We start from the raw sequence: 20289 nt of genomic DNA on the forward strand, positions 1-20289 counted from the left end.
AGAAAGGCATGCAGCCTTAGAGCCCATCCTATGCAGGTCTACTCAGAGGGAAGTCCCATTACAGTCAATGGTGCTTACTCCCAGGTAAGTGTGGATGGAGGGCAGCTTTGTAGCCCAGGCCAGTACAGGTCTACTCAGAGGGAAGCCCATTCCAGTCAATGGTGCTTACTCCCAGGTAAGTGTGGACGGAGTGCAGCCTTGCAACCCAGACCAGTGCAGGTCCACTCAGAGGGAAGCCCACTGCGGCCAGCGGTGCTGCTCCTGGAAGGCGTGGCGGGTATTGCGCAGCGCACACCGCAGGCTGACAGCAGAGACAGTGCCTGGGACAGCGGCGCCTCCGGAGCTGCAGGACACGTGACTAAGAAGCCAGCGGCTCTCTCGCGCCCTCTAGCGTTCACTCGCGGCAGCGCGCCCACCGAGGGCAGGTGCCACCTCGGCCACGGCCATTCCTCGCTAGCCCCTCCCCCTGCCCCGGCTGACGACCTGCACCTGGTGCTGCGCCTGCGCGTTACGCGCCTTACGGTAGCCACGGCACCCTGAGTGCGCTTGCGCGTGTCCGCGGGACGTTGCTCTTCCGGGTCAGCCGTCGGGGAGGGGGAGGGGACACCGCCCCGTCCGGTTGTCAGGCGGCGGCGGCGGCGGCGGCGGCGGCATGGAGCGGGACCTGGTCCGCCAGGCGCTCGGCCTCCACGGGCCCAGCCTGCTCTCCCTGCTGCGCACGGAGCAGCATGAGAACCCCGACTTCCGAGGCCTCCTGCCGCCCGCCGGGCCAGGCCTGGAAGCTCCACCGCCCGCCAGGTAAGTCTGTGGCGGGGGAGGGGCTCGACTGGGCTGGGCTGCAGAGCTCCACTCAGGCCTAGAAAGGGTGTCTCTGAGCGCGTGCAGAGTGTAGGAGCTGTTCCTCCCCCATTACTGCTCAACCCCAGTGCACCTGAAGCATCAGGCTTAGGAAAGGGTGCCTCTGAGCGTGTGCAGAGTGTAGGAGCTGTTCCTCCCCCATCACTGCTCAACCCTAGTGCACCTGAAGCATCAGGCCTAGGAAAGGGTGCCTCTGAGCGTGTGCAGAGTGTAGGAGCTGTTTCTCCCCCATCACTGCTCAACCCCAGTGCACCTGAAGCATCAGGCCTAGGAAAGGGTGCCTCTGAGCATGTGCAGAGTGTAGGAGCTGTTCCTCCCCCATCACTGCTCAACCCCAGTGCACCTGAAGCATCAGGCCTAGGAAAGGGTGCCTCTGAGCACGTGCAGAGTGCAGAAGCTCTTCCTCACCCATCACTGCTCCGCCCAGTGGATCTGAAGCGTCAGGCCTAGAAAGGATGCCTCTGAGCGTTTGCAGAGCGTAGGAGCTATTTGTCAAACAATGTGCAGCCAGGGTCCATGGGGGGGGGGAAGAGGGTAATTGGTACCCAATAAATTGGTACCAATTTAATAAATTGGTAATTTATTTTGTGCACAGATGGGTTTTGACACCAAAAATCTTAATCTTGTTGTTGATGAGGCATTGACTGAAAAGAGGAGACTTGTTTAACATTGGGACTTAGATTCATATAGCATTGAATGAGTTGGTACATGTGTCATCAAATAAACTGCAACCTCCTGGTTCAGAACAGCACAATTCCAGTTTTCTTTATGGGATGCTGATCTAAGGGCAGGAGGTCTGGTCTAGAGGGTAGAGCCTCCGTTAGCCTGAAGATAACATCAGAAGGTTGCCAGTTCAAAGACACCGGCAGCTCCCTGAACGGCTGAGAATGGTGAGACCTTGAAGCAGCTGACAAGCCGAGCTGAGTGATTCCACCTGCTCTTGGTGTGAGCACGAAGCGTCTTGGCTGCCCTCCATGTGAGAGATGGTGCTGCTTGTCAGCCTGCCTGGGAGAACTGGAGACCAGAAGTGAGACCAAACCAGGAAAATCCATTCTGAAATGTTGTTATCATCTTTTTGTCTGCTGTTTTAGGAAAGAGAGAGGGATAGATAATATTGAGATACAACACTTCATAGCAAAAAAGGCTGATCTCCTTTTCTCTCACTCTTGGAAAACAAATGTACCAGCGACAACAGAAACAAGTGAAGAGAATGAAGGTAAGAGTTATGCTCACAAAGTGCTGAGTCCTTTTATAATCAGTGAGTTTGTTTACCAGTGTATGCCTTGAGGAAAGGTCTGGTTGGGGAATTTTTTTTAACTGTCTCATGTCTCTTCCCCCTTCAACTGAAATGGAAACATTTAAGAAAAACCACTGGCGAAATGTTTCATCTTTCAGTATGCATCTTGCATCTTTCAGTATGCATTACTAAAAGTAATGTTTTAAAATACAGTTGCTGTGCATGTTGCTCTAAATTTGAAGACTCAAGTATTGTTAGATTGTGACTGGATTACTATGATGTTAGGAAAATAATTTCAAAGGTAACAGAATATGAAATGTTGCCAAATAGTTGATCCAGGAGTGTGATCTGGTTTCACAGGAGCAAGAGTGTCCCTTCTCCATCAGGGTCCCTCAGGGGGGCCACCTGCTCTTCTCTCTGTGCAAGATGTTCCTGGGTGCACTCATCAAATTCTGTGGCTGTCAGGGCCACCTCTATGCTGATGGCCCTTTGCTTTACCTCTCTCTTTACTCTTCTCCATCCATTCTCATGTATCTGTCTGCCTAACACTTCTGCTTAGATGTTTCCTTCCTTGTTGGCAACCTTCAGTCTCGAAAGACTGTGGTATCGCGGTCTGAAAGGTGGTTCTGGAACAGCATCTAGTGTGGCTGAAAAGGCCCATTCGGGAGTGACAATCCCTTCCACACTGGGAGCAAGTGCAGTCTGTCCCTGGTCTGTCTCCCTGGCTATGGGCCTTCTTTCTTTGCCTCTTAGCCTCAGACTGTTGGCCAAGTGTCTCTTCAAACTGGGAAAGGCCATGCTGCACAGCCTGCCTCCAAGTGGGCCTGAATGTACAACAGTGAAACATCTAAGAGATCCCTGCATTACAATCTCTTAGATGTTTCATTGTTGTACATTCAGTGTTCGAGATACAACTTCTCATCTTTCTTCTCAAATCTTCTCTCCTTCTCTCAGTGTTCTTTCCCTGTTTGACAATATTGCTATCCACTCTTTTGAACGGGTTCAAAGCAATGGCTTTCTCTTTTTATTCTTCTCCCCCATTTTATTTTCCATATTTGGTTAGTAACCAAATCATGTTGCAGTTTCTTCTGCACCTTCTTAAACGTCAGATTCTTTTGTCTCTGCTTCTTTAGTGAAAACTAAAGTTCATGGTCATCGACTGCTGCATTCTTCTCTCTGGTCTTCTGTTGTCTTAAACCAGCCCTGTTGCCACCATTATGCTGCCAAAATGCTTCACCTCTGCCAAAATCATTCAGGGCTATGTCATACCCCTTGTTAAATCCCTGCAGTGGTTCCTGATTTACCGCTTGGATTCAGCACAAACTCATGATCCTTCATAGCCCTCCATGGTGTTGCTCCTCCTTACATCTCTGCTCTCAGATCCCATCACCCTCCTGTCTGTGACTTTTGCTTCTTCAGATCTACAACCTTCAACTGCCTAGAGGTTTTCTGCTCCCTTCTACCTTTCTATCCCATCCTTGTGCTTGGAATTGCCTCTCAGGTCATCGTGCCACCTCTTCCTTCCTTCAGCTCTGTCCTCAAATCCCACCTCTTTTTGTGAAGTCTTTGGCACATAGTATTTAAGCACGATTCTTTTTATTTCCATCTTTTGCAGATTATTATGCTATTATGCCACCTTTGGAGCAGTTCATGGATATTCCCAGTGCAGAGAGGAGAGAGCTGTTTTTCCGAGACGTTGAACGTGGGGATATAGTGATTGGAAGGATTAGTTCTATTCGGGAATTTGGTTTTTTCATGGTGCTGTTCTGCCTGCGAAGTGGTGTTGTACGAGACATCGCAGATTTGGAAATCACTGTAAGTTGCAACAATGACAGATTACTGCAAAGGAGCTATAGCTTTCCTGCTGGATAGTTTTTCTTTCTTGTTAGCCTCTTGCACAACTAAATGGGGTCACTAACTCTGGGAAAGGAAATGGTGAAGAGTTCAACGCTTTAAAGCATTCTGACCTTGAATGGCACTAAAGTAAGGGAGGCTTTGCTGCCTCAGCAAGATATTTTCTTCTGTTGAGTGTTTTGAGGGCATGAGGTATGCTCAGTTCATATTTGTGTCGCTTCTTATATTCCAGAATTATACTGTTGTAAACATTCTGGGATTTTACATTTGGATTGACTGGAAAAGGGTATCTTTTAATGATTCCTGCATCCTCTTTCAGGGTGTTGTCGGGGAGGGGAATCTTGCACACTTCCTCTGCTGGGACATGCCCAGGTGTGTGGAGAGATAGCCTTTGTCTATGGCAGGGGTGTCCAAAGTTTTTGGCAGGAGGGCCACATTGTCTCTCTGACATTGTGTCGGGGGCCAGGGGAAAAAAGAATTAATTTACATTTAAAATTTGAATAAATTTGCATAAGTTTACATAAATGGATATATTAAAGATGAACTTGTATGAATGAATGAAGGTCTTGCAATAGCTCTATAAAAGGCCTGGCACAAAGCAAGGCTGGCCTTTCCTTTGCTGCTGCTACTGCATCACAGACGTGAAACAACAAGCAGTGAAGGGAGCCCTCATCCCACAGCTCACGTGAGAGGTCAAAAGATCGCCCTCACACTGAGAGCAGTTGTGCCGGGCCATCGTGGGCTCCAACAAATCTCTGGAGGGCCAGAGGCTCAATGGAGACTGGGGGCTCCCTGAGGGCCGCATTGAGGGGCCTCGAGGGCCACAAGTGGCCCCAGGGCCGGGGTTTGGGCACCCCTGGTCTATGGGGAAGATGCCAAAGTTGTCCCCCCCCCCATGAGACCTTGTAAGGATGAGAAGAGAAGGACTTGCAGATGTATAGTGTATATTTGTCAGTGCTTCTGTACCTCTATAACAAGGTTTTTCTGTCAGGTCACACCTTCATCTGACATGCAGTCTGCCCACACTCTCACTGCAGCTGCTGGCTTTGTGCCAAGTCAGAGCTCGTCTGTTTGTAGAGGTGTTTGTTTCCAGTGAGTAAGATAGGAATACAGCCTAAGTGTTACTGAACACAGTTGGGCTGGGTGTTTTCAAACACCTCTATCTATTTAGTATTATAGGGGAATGGCAGGGTTGGCACCAACGGAGGTGCCTGTTGCAAAAAGCTCTGCCCTGCGTGGTTTGCCTGCCTGCATTGCTTTAGTCACATTGGTCCAGAGTAACCAACTGTCATAACCGCAAAAGAGGACAAGGCACCCCAAAATGCAGGACATCAAAAAAAAAATGTAGGACTTTGCTAAATAAAAGCTAAAAACACATATATTGTTTTCACATGGTAAATTTAAAAACTATATATTACACATCATTTATTAATTACAAGAATGCTCTGCACTGCCTGCAGGGGCCCGCTCAGCAGGGAAAGGAGGACATTTAAGTTCCAGGACACGAGGCTGAAAAAGAACATGTCCTGAAAAAGAGGATGTCTAAAGAGGATGTCTGGTCACCCTCACTGGTCACATTTTAGTTCTGTGTCACTTTGGTAGCACTTGATGCTAAAACAGATATACACACATTCTTTGAATCTTCTGTGGTTGTGTTACAGCAGAGTTAGAGTCAGCATACCTGTCAAATTGAGAAAGGGGCCAAAAACAAAGTGACAGATGCTTCCCTGAAATGCCTAGACTGTGAATTAATTGTACTTAGTGCATGTTCTATATCTTGGTTTGCCTGCTGCAGATTTATAATATTCTGGTAATGGGCATTAACTTTTTTGTTTGGTTGACTTCTCTTTCAGGCTCTCTGTCCACTGAGAGATGTGCCTTCACATAGCAGCCATGGTGATCCTTTATCATACTACCAAACTGGTGACCTTATCCAAGGCAAGTGAATCTGAGAAAGACTTTGGCTGCCTCACTGCTAGCCATGCCCTGCACTTGGGCTTTCACCACATTTGATGATGTGTTCTGTTGTCTCTTTGTATTCAACAGCTGCAATCAAGGATATTGATCGCTACCATGAAAAGATCACAGTGTCCCTGCACACCTCTGCTCTTTCTCCCAGCCTAGCAAGTACCAAATTAGGAGTAATCAGTTCAGAAGAGTTGCCTCTACACTATAGGTATGAAATTGTATTGAACTATGTCTTTACTTAATAACTTGACTTTTTGGTATGCTCTGGGCTTTCAAAGTGTGTTATTAATTTACCAGTGGAGGTCGTCGCTTGATGTTGAGATTAAGGTAAATGTGTTTCAGAATGAGCACTGGCCTCTCACTTCTAAAAATATTTAAAATGGTGTATTTCAACTCAGGGACACTGTATGCATATGAACTATATTATGCTGCTTCATAGGACTACCAGTAGATTTAGCTTCTACTACCAGTAGATGCTTAGCTTCTACGGATTGCAGCTGCAAGATGCTCTTAGTACCTTCCCTGTGCCCAAGTGCTGCTTATACTTGACATTGTTCACCAATGGCAATAGCTCTTTTCATCCAACCCATTGCTCTATAATAATTGCAGTTCAGTAAATGAGGACCCTAAGCACAATCAGGCTGCAGAATAATTATTTTTTTATCTCTACATCTTTTGAGACCTGGTGCACTTGTAGGTTTCAGGATTGCAGCAAGTGTGCATATGGAAACCTCTTAATTTTGGGTAAGTGACACAGCTTTAGGAAGTTGAGAAGATTATGACTCATGAGAAGAGGTGGCTGTAGTGAGAGGAGGGAATATGTGATTGAGACCTAAAATTGTATCTCTTGCATTGGCTAGTGAAACAAAACAGGAAAACTGGTATTGAGGAAATTATTCAAAAGACAATTGCTCAAAAGGTAGAAGGTAGAATTCATGGAAGGTAGGTAACTCCTGCCTTTGTGTACTTGGTTGAGTTGGATAACTTGATGCAGCGTGTGTCAGAATTTTAGTTGTGTAGTACACATAGTAGTAAAGGTTCTTGACTGCAAGCCTTCCACAGGATTCATTCAAGCCTCATGGAAACAGACACATACTGCAAATGTAGGAGTGTGATCCATGAGGACCAGAGAGTTTATTAGAGAGATGACCCCTTCAGGAACTGGGAGAGATAAAGGTGGTCTTGCTTTCAGCAGATTGAGAGGTCTGAAGCTCCAGTTCCAAATGATCCATATTTATACCCTGGCAGAGATCTTCTGTTTTATATAATGAGTCAAACCATGTATTTTAGGGGTCTTTCTGCTTATTGATAATGGACTTTTTCCTAGGAGTAGAATGCATTTCAGGGAATCACCGTGCAAAGAGGCTTATGTTACATAGAACTTGTGTGCAAATCATGGTTAGCTAGAGCAGGGTTCTTAACCTTTTATGGAGTCTGTGAACCAGGTGCAGAAAAAAAATATTATGTGTGTGTTTTTCTGGGGAGGAGATACTTGCTATGTCTGAACTTACCTGGACTTTTTAATCAAATCTTTCTGCTTAAGCCATTTCTGCCCAACACTGCATATATGCAACAGGGACCAAAAGTGTACACCTTTGGACTGGGAAGAAATAGGTTAACAAGCATTGTCTCTGTTCCCTTCTAATGCACAATTGTATGCCTGTACTGTAAGAATTAATAAGAACAACCATGGCAAAGCTGAAATTCTTGCCAACATAAAACAAGAAAATGTTCATGATTCTATTGTTTGTTCTTCTTTTTTTCTGTCTAGGAGGAGTGTTGAAATAGCCAGTGGTTTAGAAACATATGAAAAAGTTTTGCACCATTCTTTGGGCTTTGCCAATCCAGCAGTGGTTGAGTTTCTAGTGAGCAAACTAGGACTGAGTGAATCCAATCCACCATCCTTAATGAGAGGATTACAAAGGTATATGAGGATTACTGCCACAGAAAGTGCTGCTGTTCTCTGACATCTTGGCTCATTCCAAGATTTACTTCATCTGTGTGAATATTAACTTATGTGATGTTCCCATTACCTTTAGAAATGAATGACCTGGGAAAGTGCTCTTCTTCTGGAACTCAGTCACTTAACAGCCTCATGCAGCAAAATATTCTTGATATTGCATAGCATTCTGATCATCAGGCCACTGAACCTGAAGTATCTGAATTTATACTCTTTGAAATCAGTGGTCAAAACTGGCTTAACTGCCATTATTTTTTCATTGTGGATGGGTCTGAACTTTGATTAGCTATTCATGTCAAGTGAGTAAGGAATACCAGGAGACAGGTTATTTTAATAAGAGCTTTGTCTTTTACAGGATAACAGTCAGCAAGGCACTTTTGAAATCTGATAATTACTAGTGCATCAATTTTTTTAGAGCCAGTGTCATGTCTACAAATACAGATTAGTGGGCTATAGTATTTCTCATATTAGGAGAAAATATTATGTACACTGTTCTTCAGCATTATTGTATCCTGAGAGTAATGGAGTTGAATTTGAAATATATTGCCTCTAAACAAACTGTTAGAACTGAAGTCTCTTTGACTTATATTAATGTTTGTTTTTTTGTTGTTTTCACTCAGCAAAAACTTCAATGAAGAAGATTTTGCCACTGCATTGAGGAAAAAACAGTCTGCCTCTTGGGCCTTAAAATGGTACACACTGCTTCCGTTTTATTGCTAAATGTTTTGTGTAAAAGTTGAAGCATATCATTTTTCACCAAGAACAATGCCCTCTTAATCTGTCTAAACCAGCATTTTTCAACACGTGGTCCCCAGAGTCCTGTTACTGCATTGCTAAGAATCGAAAGGGCTCCAGAGGCCAAAGAGTTTGGGAGCTGCTGGTCCCAGCCAGTTAAAAGAAATGGCCTTGCCCATGACTTGTACTTGCCTGAAGTCATCAGCCATGGTTCCTCTTTGTTGGTTGAGCAGGAAAGAAGCTGTGTTGCTTGTAAAGTGACCACAAATATTTATGAAAGTACCTTAATTCTCAGGTTTTAACCATATTAGTTGTCTCATTTAGCTATATCAATAGATTGGGTTCCTAGCACACAAGGATGTAACGAGCTTTTCTTGCTATTAACTTCCATATGGCTAGAAGTGTGCCAGAAGTTTTTTTTTCACCATTAAGAAATAATGGAAGGTGGTGTTAATTTCCATAGTATTATTTTCCTTAAAGTTACCTGTAACTTGATGAATTCTCTCAGCTTTCAGCATGCTCTGGTTTCTAAGGGATTTTGTAATCTGCAAAAATGGGAAGACACACAAGGTAATTGAGGGGAAAAAAGGAAATGTATACAGTAATTAGTGCCAATTCCTGTATCAGGGACAATTATTGCGTGTTGACTTGTACAACAAATTAGTTTTTAATTTATTTAGCTGTTTAAGTTACAATATATTTCCATTAATTATGAATATATTTAATAATTTATATTTACACTTTATATGTAACCTTCCTGACTTTTATTGTTTTTAGTGTAAAGGTTGGAGTTGATTATTTTAAAGAGGGCCGCCATGTGGATGCTATGAATGAGTACAACAAGGCACTGGAAATAGATGCACAAAACGTTGAAGCCTTAGTAGCCCGTGGGGCACTGTGAGTGTCTGATTTTGTAACCAGAAGGTAGCACTTCTAAATTATTTACATGTGGTCCTGCTGGATCAGCCAAAGGTCCATCTAGTCCAGTATTCTGTTTCCCACAGTGGCTCATCAGTTGCCTGGGAAGCCCCTAAGCAGGAGTGAAAGGCATAGTTCTCTCCCACCAATACTCCCTAGCAGTTGATAATTCAGCAGCATGCTGAAGCTGGTGCATAGCCATTGTGCCTAATAGCCACTGATAGATCTGGCCTCCATGAATGTGTCAATCCCCCTTTAAACTAGCTGCCATCAACACATATTGTGACAACAAATTCCACAAACTATATGCTTTGTGAAGAAGTACCTCCTTTTGTCTATCCCAAAACTCTTGCCAATCAGTTTAAATCATTGATCAGTTTAAATCAATTTAAATGGGTAAATAAAGTCCTAGTATTGTGCGAGAAAAGAAAATCTCTTTACGCCATGTGTAATTTTATGATTCTCAGTCATGCCCCCCTTAACTGCTCTTTTTCAAGCAAAAAAGCTGCAAATGCTGTAACCTCTCCTTCCGAGGAAGGTGTTTCAGCCCTTTAATAATTTTGGTTGCCCCCTTTTGCGCCTATCTCAGATCCCCAATATACTTTCTGAGGTATGGGAACCAGAACTGGCCACAGTACTCCAGATGTGACTGTGCCATCGATTTATATAGAAACAATATATAATTTTAATATTTGTACTTTAAAATAGCTTTTTCTTCTAGGTATGCAACAAAAGGAAGCTTAAATAAAGCAATTGATGATTTTGAAGTTGCTTTAGAAAACTGTCCAACTCATAGGAATGCAAGGAAATACCTTTGTCAAACGCTTGTTGAACGGGGAGGCCAGTAAGTATAGCTATATGTGCTTTGTTGTGTTAGGCATGCTAGTCTCCTTGCTGGTCCAGTTTCTTTGTTGCATCTGTTGGCTGGCTAAAAGTAAGGGGCATATTTTCACTGTGCAGTTGAGTGACAGCACCCATCTGCCTCTTATTTTTGCTGCCATCTTTTTGTTTGAAGCCACAATTTCCACTTTTGTTCACAATGCTGTAATGGCTGTTGTCCCTAAGAAAAATTCTGCCCACTTACAGGGGGCACCTTCCCCTTTTTACCAAACTGGAGGCAAAAGAGGCATACTCTTATGGCAACATAAACATACCTTTGACCACAGTACTTGCTGTCCACTCTACAAGTTGAGGTATTCAGGTTGAGGTGCCGGCTCATTGACCCTTGTTTGCATCTCTAAGTGGCCCCCAGCAGACTAGTTGCAAAGTTACTTGCTTTTTATTTGCCGAAAGAACATGCATCCCATCTGTATTCTGGACATCATCTAAGTGTTTTTTGTGCTGTTTGGGCATTTTTTAAAGCAGGAAATAGACATGAAGTGTGTCTTAGATATGAGGTATATCTGAACTGGAAATAAACACACAGGTATATGCATATCTGCGTTGCAAAAACTTTCACTGTTGAGATTGTGGCAAATTCTGCTGGCTAGTCAGTGTCTTGTATCCAATGGATGTTGGGCCCAGACTGGGAAGTCCACTTGAGATTATCTCAGTTATCGATGCACATCTCTCTGCTATGAAGTAGTGCACAGAAACTGTTTTTTGTCCTGCTCCATGGGTAAAACTGCTCACTATATTTCCGTTGAGGCAGACAGATGCGAGTAATGAAGCATATTTTTAATAAATACAGTTCTAGTTAAGCAAAATATATGCTACTGACACTGAAGATTTATGTGTTAAGGATGTTGGTATTAAGCCATTTCTGCCCAATGTTGCATATATGCAATGGGGGGGGGGGTCAAATGTGTACAGCTGTGGGCTGGGCAGAAATGGGTTAACTATAAAGTGCTGTAGCCCAGTGGTTTCCAAACTGCTACAGGGGAGTTGGGAACTAGGTGTTTGTGTGGATTGGGAGGAGGGCAGCAACTGTGCTACATAGGTTGTAGCACTGGTGCTGCCAAGCTTTTTTACATACCTGGCAGACAGTGCTGGCCTCTTGCTTGGTCCTGGAGGCTAGCAGCCCTCTCTGATCTCGCTGCAGCTTGTTTAGAAAACTCTTATCTCCAATTTAAAACTACTTCCTGTTTTTGTGCAACAACAGGAAGTAGCTTTAGATCGGAGATAAGGGCTGTTTACAGCAACCATGGAGGAGATCAGAGGGGGCTGCTAACCTCCAGGACCCTGCAGGAGGCCATGCTGCCCCCCCGTAAGTAAAAGCGCCTTGGCAGCCCCTTGGCACTCTGCAGCGCTGTTGCTGCCATCAGAGCAGGGCCACTCCCCTTAAGAAGGAATGCCCTGCTTCCGGTTCCCCTGATGGGTCATGACCCACTGGTTTGGGAACCACTGCTGTAGCCTCAGATGTCAGTGAGACCAATTGTAGTAATTTGAACATGTGCTGTTTGCCAGGTTGGAAGAGGAAGATAAGTTCTTAAATGCAGAGAGTTACTACAAGAAGGCTTTAAATATAGACGAGACATTTCAAGAAGCCGAGGATGCCTTGGTGAAACTTCGTAGGCAGATGCAGGTGATTCTTTATTTTCTCTTAGTTGTTGAAGGTAAACAATATTTGTTATGCTCTCTTTTTGCCATGCTGCTATGTGGAACGTTGCTGAAGCTATCCAAACCAAATGTCTGTGGATTGCTTTTACTGATGGGCAGGGAATGAGAGGATGTAAAAAAACTTTGGGCAGTTTGGCTGTAAGCATGATGGATCACAGATTATTTATAGCATGCATGTTCAAAAGATACGGAGAGTCACTTTGTATGTGCCTGTGTGTGCCTTTTTTCCTATACGTGGTGCCTCTCCATCGTGCAGAGAACGCATGCAAAGCAGGATACCATGTCTATTTTTATCAACACATTTCCAGATAGCATGCCAGCAGAAAGCAGCCTGTAAAAGGAAGCATCTTGGTAAAAATAGACATGGTGTCCTCCTTTACATATACAACTCTCTCCATGGTGAGGAGCACTAGACCATGAGAGAAAGGATCCAAAGCAAGCACATACAAAGCAGCTTCTTTACAACTGAAATTCCCAAGCTGTCTTCCCGTAATACTGATGATATGTTTTTCTCCAATGCATTTTCTTCTAAACTGGAACTGTTGCTGCTGTGTCTGACCTCTGGTGCTGCTCATCACCAACAACCCACTGGAATATGATTACGTGTGTAAACATGCATCAAACTGGTCTATGGTATGATTGACATATGGTTTGTATTCATACATGGCCCCTTCTAATCACATTATAATTTCGATCCCATTTTATGCATACATTCCAATACTGGTGCTTTCTTTGATCCCTCTCTGCAACTACTTGTTACAACTACTCGATGCTGTGTGTGTTTTAATTTTGCATCTGTGCCCTCTGGGTTGCTAATGTCATTATATTGGGTTACGGATACAAATACCCCCTTGATCCTTTTCTTTTTTCAATATGGGGCATAAACTGCCTTAATATCATATCTGTTCATCTCAATGCTAACATGCCATTTGTACATAATCCTTTTGTCTTGAATGCCATTTCTGGGTTTGATACACTTGGGGTTAATGATGTAAAACTGTTTTTGTATCATGGGTTGGGGATGGAAATTTGGGTTAACATTATGGAAATCCTTGGGTTAACATTGTGGCTTGTTAATGTAATATTGTTGATGTTGGGATTTAAAAAAGAAATCTCTGGAAATGAGAGAAAAACAAGCTGCAAAAGAAGAAAGACAGAAAGAGAAGAAAATAGAAACGAGTGCAGAAAAATTGCGTAAGCTCTTAAAAGAAGAAAAAAGGTAACCTTCATGGTGTTCCTTACCAGTCTATCTTTGATCATCACTTAGATATAGAAGATCACTTACACATGGGATTAAGGGTCCAGTCCTTTGCAACTTTTCAGTCCCGGGCAGCAGCAGTGCAGCCCCAAGGAAAGAGAGCAAACATTTTCTTACCTGGAGGAGGCCTCTGTGACTGTGTCTCTTACCACTGGATGCAGCACATGCCCCATTGGTAAGCCTGCAGCAGCACAGGAAAGTTGGATAGGATTTGGCCCTAAGTTAGGTGGTATCATAAGTATAGTAGACAATTCACTGTTAGTATATTTAGTTTGTAAACGTTTTCTTCTTGCTTTGCAATGTGAAGTTTTTCTCATCTTTCCTCTTAGGTATTTAATTTCTCTTTCTAAAGAGGCTTCGGGAACATGAAAGAATACACCTTTACACTTTGTAAATTGAAGCTTAATTCTGAGGTGTGGTCTTAAAATGCTTTAAACTCCTTATGGAAGTGGGATACGATGCACTTAAGCAGCAAGTCATGATGCATTAGAGGATTGTGCTGGGAGTGGGTCAGTCACCAGACCGTATAGCACAGCAGGTTCTGGCCTGCTTTGGACAGTTAGCAAAAAGGATGTTTGTAGTACTGGAGCAGGAGCTCTGCAGCAATCATTCTGCATGGATTAAGTTCATGTCATTTAGTGTTTATATGAACAAAATAGGATTTCATTTCAGGCGAAGGCAGCCATTCCCAAACTTAACGTGGTCACAACATCCTTCTTTTGTGGTGGCCTCTTCTTCCTGGCTCTCCTGGGTGCTGACATCTTGGATTGTGCAAGATGGCAGCATCCAGGAGAATGGGGAAGAAGAGGATGCCACTGACTATCCCACAGTGCCCCTGTGATTTCACCACAGTGCCTGGTGTGGGACTGGAAGAACCAGCAGGTAGTTCCCAGTGCTTTTCAGAGTCTCTTGTTGGTTGACGGCTGCACTGAATCCGTCTGAGGCGTGCAGACTTCCTCCCATGCATGTTTTGGAGAGTGATTTTGGAGAAAATGAACTGTAACTATTTTAATAATTGTAAATTCCCTTTGAATACTCTGTGCAGTTTTTTTTCCATCATGCTGGGTACAGTATAAATTGCAATATTTGATTGCATTAGTTTGTCTCCATGCAAGGTTTAATCCTAAGTGTGATATTAAGGTATTGTCCAAATGGAGAAGCAAAAGAGTGTAAAATTTTATTTAAGTACACTTACATTTTGTATCACACAATATAACAGAATAGCTTTTCTACCAATTCTAACACTCATTGTTCAGGGAGATTGTCACCTGTGTTGCCTGTATAATGTTGGCAATAGCATGAAAAAATCTCTCCTCCCCCCCCCCCCCAATTTATTGGCACAATCTCTCTAGACCAGGGGTGTCAAACTTATTTCATACCGAGGGCCGAATGGCGTTCATGATGCCTGCTGAGGGCCAGAAGTGATGTTGTTAGGCAGGAAGTAATGTCATTAAACAACTCATAACCAAAAATAAGCACTCTTTCTCTTAGGAATTCATTAACTACAAATGACAGAAGATAAAACACACAAATCTTTATCATATTTCAAGATATGGGAGAGCCTAATTTTTGTGGGGCTGCCCTTTCAGCAGTAACACCTCAGCACAGCTCAGCAACTGAGAGCCTCAGGGCTGGACAAAAAGCTTCTGTGGGCCACTTCCGGCCCCTGGGCCTTATGTTTGACACCCCTGCTCTAGACAGTAATATGAACTACAAAATGATTTATCTTCCTGGCAGTGTTATTTCTTTTTCCTCTTTGGATTTTAATGCAATTTTTGTTGGCTGCTGTTTTAGTGATTCTTTAAGTAGTAGGAGAATCCATATTAGTTAGGCTGGACAAACAAGCCAACTTGTCTTCAAGGAAAATTCTGATACCACTTTTGAATCTTTCTTTAGGCCTTTGTGAAAATTGTGCTCAACCAGATCCTCTGTTTATGCAGTGTTACAATTTAGTAACAAAGAGTATTTTATAGTCTAATCTAAGTGGAAAGGAAGGAGACAGAGGAACATAGGATGAATGTGAGGAAATGCAGTTGAGGGTATTTCATCTGATTTATCTTTCAAAGTTAAGACAGACTTCATGGGAAAGGTGGGTTCTGAGGATAGCTTTGAAGTAGAAGAAGGAAGCAGCTTTAGGCATAAGAATGGTTAATGAGAGGTTGTCTGTCTTATATCAGGTAGCCCAGGAAAGCATTGTTGAGCAAAATCAGTCTCCCACAGTGGACTGGACTTATCGAGTGGGTAAGGAGCTTTTGCTCAACAGAGCTTGGATTTTTACTCAGGCATTTTGGGATTGGATGTTCCTATGTAAGATACTATAGATACTCAACTATAAGATGAGAAATTTCTGCCAATAAATCAAGTGTAAATCATCTCCTCGCCTTATCTGTGGCTCACTCACTGGTCAGGGCTGTTCAAGATTGGGAGAAGCCCAGAGAAGAGCAAGAGGACAATGCAATCTCCCTGCTGATGAGGCTGTAAGCTGCAGCCAAAGTTAATCTTTTTGCTCCTCCTGACTAAAAGTCAAGGCTTCCATTTAAATTGAGCAAGATCCTTCTGCAGCCTCATTCTACTTTGCAAATTTTTGTCAGAGGTCTGGTTTTTCAAGCACCATGATGTAATCCTCATTTCTATTTGAAACAAAGTCTGAGGCTACAATTCAGTGCACCATTACTTAAGAATAACACCCATGGAAAGCAGTTGGTCTACTTCTGAGTAAATTAGTTTGCTACAATGTGTAGCTGTGCTTGGTCACACTCATTTCTTGTTGCTTGTCTGTGAATTGAATTTCACACTCAGTTATGTGTTATACGTAGAGCCTCTGGCTTAACACACTAGGCACCTTGTAATGGTTCTCCTGGTATGTTGTTTACAGTTCACTTACTCTGGTAATGTTGACAAAAAGGTTGTGAAGACCAAAATTTTAAAAAATGAATAAAAATGCATCTTAGGATCTTTTGCTATTTTTAAATAAGATACTGTACAGTGCTTAGGTAACAACTACTGGTAGGTTATTTTTTAGGATCTGGCCTTGGGTAAAATTAGACAAAAATTATAGTCAGACACTCCCCCCCTAAGTCCCCCCCAACTTATCCAAGGGTCATATAAAATTCCATGATTTTTGGCTCAAAACCTGCCCTTGACTTATCTGTAATATCAGCTTATAGGTGGGTATCTATGGTATGTGGTTTTGAAATCATATTTTCATATTGGCACTTGCACTCAGTAGACAATGTTGAGCACTCGGACAGGGAATCTTGTAGCAATTAAGTTTCAAAGCATACGTGACAGAAAATAGGTTTGTATTTTAATTTTTTATTTCAATAATTATTTTAATATTTTAATTTTAGTTTATACCTACTCATATCTAAGGTTGTATTAAGGTCAACTGCTCCTTAGCAATGTCTACTATAGAACTTTGCCGGAAAGTGTTGAATTTTAGATGTTACCAGCAATACCTCATGGTTAATTAAAACTTTTAGGCTGAAGAAGAAAAGAAAAAAGTCAACTTCTTCCTCCTCTTCCTCCTGTGATTCTTCATCTGATGAATCTGCTTCCTCCTCTGACCACAAAAAGCGCAAGAAAAGGAATCGGAACCGGTCCGAATCCTCATATAGCTCTAAAAAAGGCACATCGAGGAGTTCTGTCCATCCAAGTAGGAAAGATGACTGCTACTCTCCTCCAGCCAATACCTCTGCTTCCTTCCTTAATCAGAAACATGAAATGGAAAAACTGCTGGAAGGGCAGGACAGATTAGTTTATCAAAAGCCTGAGGTAAGAGACAGAGATAGATATTACTGTTTGTCAAGGAATTCTGCTGATGATGAAGACACTTGTGGAGGTAGGTCTGAAGACTCCAGAGATTCCTATAGTATTTCCAAGTCTCGGGCAAACAATAGCAAAACAGAAAAACAGGGTAAAGTGGACAAGATTTTCTCGGATAGGGATAGTGAGGGATCTTACCACAGAAAGTCTGGAGACAACAAGACATACTATTCAGGAAAGTTAGAAAAAGTGGGGAGGAAGGATCATTATCAAAAGCACAGCCCAAGCCAAACAAAATATTCCACATCTCCTGCAGGGTCTGATTACTCAACCAAATCAGCTGAACACTACAAACGATACACCAGCCGCTGGCTAAATGAGTCCAGTAGGTACATGGCTGACAACAAACATGAATTGGCATGGAGTAAAAGCGAAAGTGAACCCAAGAGCAGGGAAGGGAAAAGCTCAAAAACCAAGGATCTAGAGGAGGAAACTATGCTTAATGGGAAAGAACAATCAGAAAGTGGTGCTAGGAAAAAACTGCCTCAGAACCTCCTCAACATATTCAATCAGATTGCTGAATTTGAGAGAGAAAAAGGAAGCAAGCAGAAAAACCAATAAAATAAGAACCTGTTACGTTGGGCACAGGTAGAGAGGGTATTGGTTTTTTCTTAAGTGAGCTTGTTAGTAAGGATAAATATGCAAAAGCTATATAATATCTTTTTGTTTTTTAATTGCCCTTTTAAGATAAAGGTGTGCTAGTATGATTTGCTGAAAAAATCCTAGCTACTATTTGCCAGCTGTGCTAACTAGCATCTAAATTGCACTTTACAGAGGAAATCTTTCCAAGGGTACCAATGACTGTTAGTTTGTATTGTTAATATAATCAAACTAAATTGTTTTTAAGAAATGTATCTGTGTATATATCTGGTCTTATTAAATTTTTACAAAAGTATTTCCCTGGTTTTGTGTCATGTCTATGGAACATCCAGTGGGATTAATTTGTATCTTTTTGGTCCCTCGTGAGCCTGAACCTTTTGTGCCGTTTTCTAATCCTGTTTCTTTCTGTGAAAGTAACTAATTGACTGAGGACCCAAGCCTATCCAACTTTCCAGTACCGGTGCAGCTGCAATCTTGAGGAGGCCTCTGAGACTGCCTTCCCAACATTGGAAGTAGTGTATACCCCATTGGCACAGCAGCACCAGCACTGGAAAATTGGATAGGATTGGGCCCTCAGTCAGTAGGAAAAAAAGTTTCAACAGGTTAAAGAAGAGAATACAAAGCCTGATTGATGACCTTTTTAAAATTAAAACTCTTGTTGAAGTGCCCCTATGAGCGCAGGGCATTTTACCCTGGTCAGGTGCAACATATTTCCCTTGGCTGTGCTTGTATGGAAGATTTAGCAAGCGCCCATATAATGAAAGATGCTGTACATGCGAGCTGGGTAAAATAGAACCTTCATGATTTTGCAGTGTACACCCTATGTAATGATCTGTAAGTAATATTCAGTTCCCCTATTTGAACAAGCAAGCAGGTTCGACGATAGTCAATTGAAGAACTTGCTGTCATCTGAGGAGCTGACTTTAATTGAGACTTTGGGGCCTTTTCTAAAGCATCTCTTGAAACACTGCAGCTCAATCAATAGTATTAGAGAAATGGGTTGTACCTCCTAACATTTAAGGAATTATTATTCTTCAAGCCTGTAAATTGATTGCTTGTATGTATGTGTGTGATATGCCAATAAAGGTTCTGAAACTGAACTGTATAGAAACTCTTGAAAAATTTTATACATACAGAGGCAAGAGGATGTTGTAAACATGAAACAAAACTGGCTTTTATTACTTTTTCTTATGTTACTGCAATTACAGTGAAAAGATAATTTCAATTAACAATAAAATGTCTTTGCTCAAAATTACTTGTAATCAACTCTTAACTATTTGTCCACAAAGATAAAATATACTGCAATTTAGTAAATAGGTACTTCTAAGTAAGTGGTACACTCTAAATTTATCTTGTAAAGTCATGAGTCATTCCCTGCAGTGCAACAGTGAAAACTAAGTTGTGCTTCTAGAATGAGAGCTACTAGAACGGCTAGAAGGGTGTGAAAAAGTACTTGTAGGTTCAGGACTGCTCAAAGTCAAAGATACAACTTTAAGGTGGTGTTGACTAGAAGATGAAATAGAACTCTTAGGAGACCTGGAAGACAAGTCATCACAATGTTTAACATAGTCAGGGAAAAGAAAGTTTGCTAGGTATTTGTATAAAACAATAAAAAAGCACATTTATAGAACACAAAAAAACTCTCAGAGCCAATATTACAAGAAACATTAACAGGGCCTGGGATTTTGGTCAAATAGCATGGGATTAGGCCAATAAACAAGCTAAAACTGGTGGTAGGGGCTTTAGTACTTCTGTACTTCCAATCTTAACTGTGCACCAATGAAACCTTTTTTTCCCCTCCAAAACAGTGCAAGTGGGGCCATGCTCTCTACTCACCTTACTAGTGAGCTATCTCAGCAAGATAGCTGATAACTGCTATAGATCTTCAAACATGTTTATCCCCCCCCCCACCTTTGCAGCAAAACAAGGCTTTTGGTATGGACGCTTCTTGTGTTGCTTTCATAACAAGGGGGCCCTGCAGTGTCAGTCTACCATTCATCCTAAAGAATTATTTTCATGGGGATTTTATCTTGCTCATAAAATGTTTAAATTTTAAAAAGTACATTTTTTCCCATAGAAATAGTTCTATGCCTTTTAGAGAGCTTCATTACAAGCAAATGAGTTTTATATTCCACATGATATGTGAAATGGAGTACTGAACCTTTTTCTAAAGGTGTCCTACGTGGCAGTGCTTATGGCAGGGCTGGCATCAGAAGCCTGCATAATAGGAAAGTACACCAAGTACGAACTCCTTACATTCTCACAAGGACTAACCTTGTAATTACAGCTGGCCCACATCTTAGGTGACGGTTATGTTGCAAGGTCAACGCATAAAGCCAAAACTCCCTTTCAGCCAACTAAGACAGTATATGAGACAGTAACTTTGGGAATAGCACCATCATTTGCTGGAATTAGGCTTGCTCCAGGTCATAAACAGTAAGCAGAACCTAGTAAGTGCACTATTTAAACTTAATTTTTCTCTGTCTTTGGGGGTGGGCATGTTATACAGGTGGAGTC

At 42.3% G+C, this 20289-nt stretch overlaps 2 protein-coding genes across 3 annotated transcripts in view; one reads left to right on the forward strand and one right to left on the reverse strand.

Moving 5' to 3' along the window:
- The first annotated feature begins 640 nt into the window (after positions 1–640).
- Positions 641–19024, forward strand: TTC14 (tetratricopeptide repeat domain 14). 2 transcript variants are annotated; one of them, XM_066618857.1, is made up of 12 exons: positions 641–798; positions 1950–2074; positions 3711–3910; positions 5803–5887; positions 5996–6125; positions 7689–7841; positions 8498–8569; positions 9390–9509; positions 10252–10374; positions 11937–12054; positions 13199–13308; positions 16830–19024. In XM_066618857.1, the coding sequence occupies exons 1-12, from the start codon at positions 653–655 to the stop codon at positions 17731–17733; spliced, it is 2286 nt and encodes a 761-aa protein (XP_066474954.1). In that variant the 5' UTR covers positions 641–652; the 3' UTR covers positions 17734–19024. The 2 variants fall into 2 exon arrangements, with proteins under 2 accessions (XP_066474954.1, XP_066474955.1); XM_066618858.1 differs by having other exon boundaries at positions 13677–16921.
- Positions 18922–20289, reverse strand: part of CCDC39 (coiled-coil domain 39 molecular ruler complex subunit) — a 31204-nt gene continuing 29836 nt past the window's right edge. The window contains exon 20 of the mRNA XM_066618859.1: positions 18922–19308. Coding sequence (XP_066474956.1) covers positions 19167–19308 — 142 coding nt within the window. The 3' untranslated portion in view covers positions 18922–19166. The remainder of the gene's footprint in view (positions 19309–20289) is intronic.

This window comes from Tiliqua scincoides, chromosome 3 (assembly GCF_035046505.1).
Source record: "Tiliqua scincoides isolate rTilSci1 chromosome 3, rTilSci1.hap2, whole genome shotgun sequence".
In the NCBI taxonomy this organism is placed as follows: Eukaryota; Metazoa; Chordata; class Lepidosauria; order Squamata; family Scincidae; genus Tiliqua; species Tiliqua scincoides.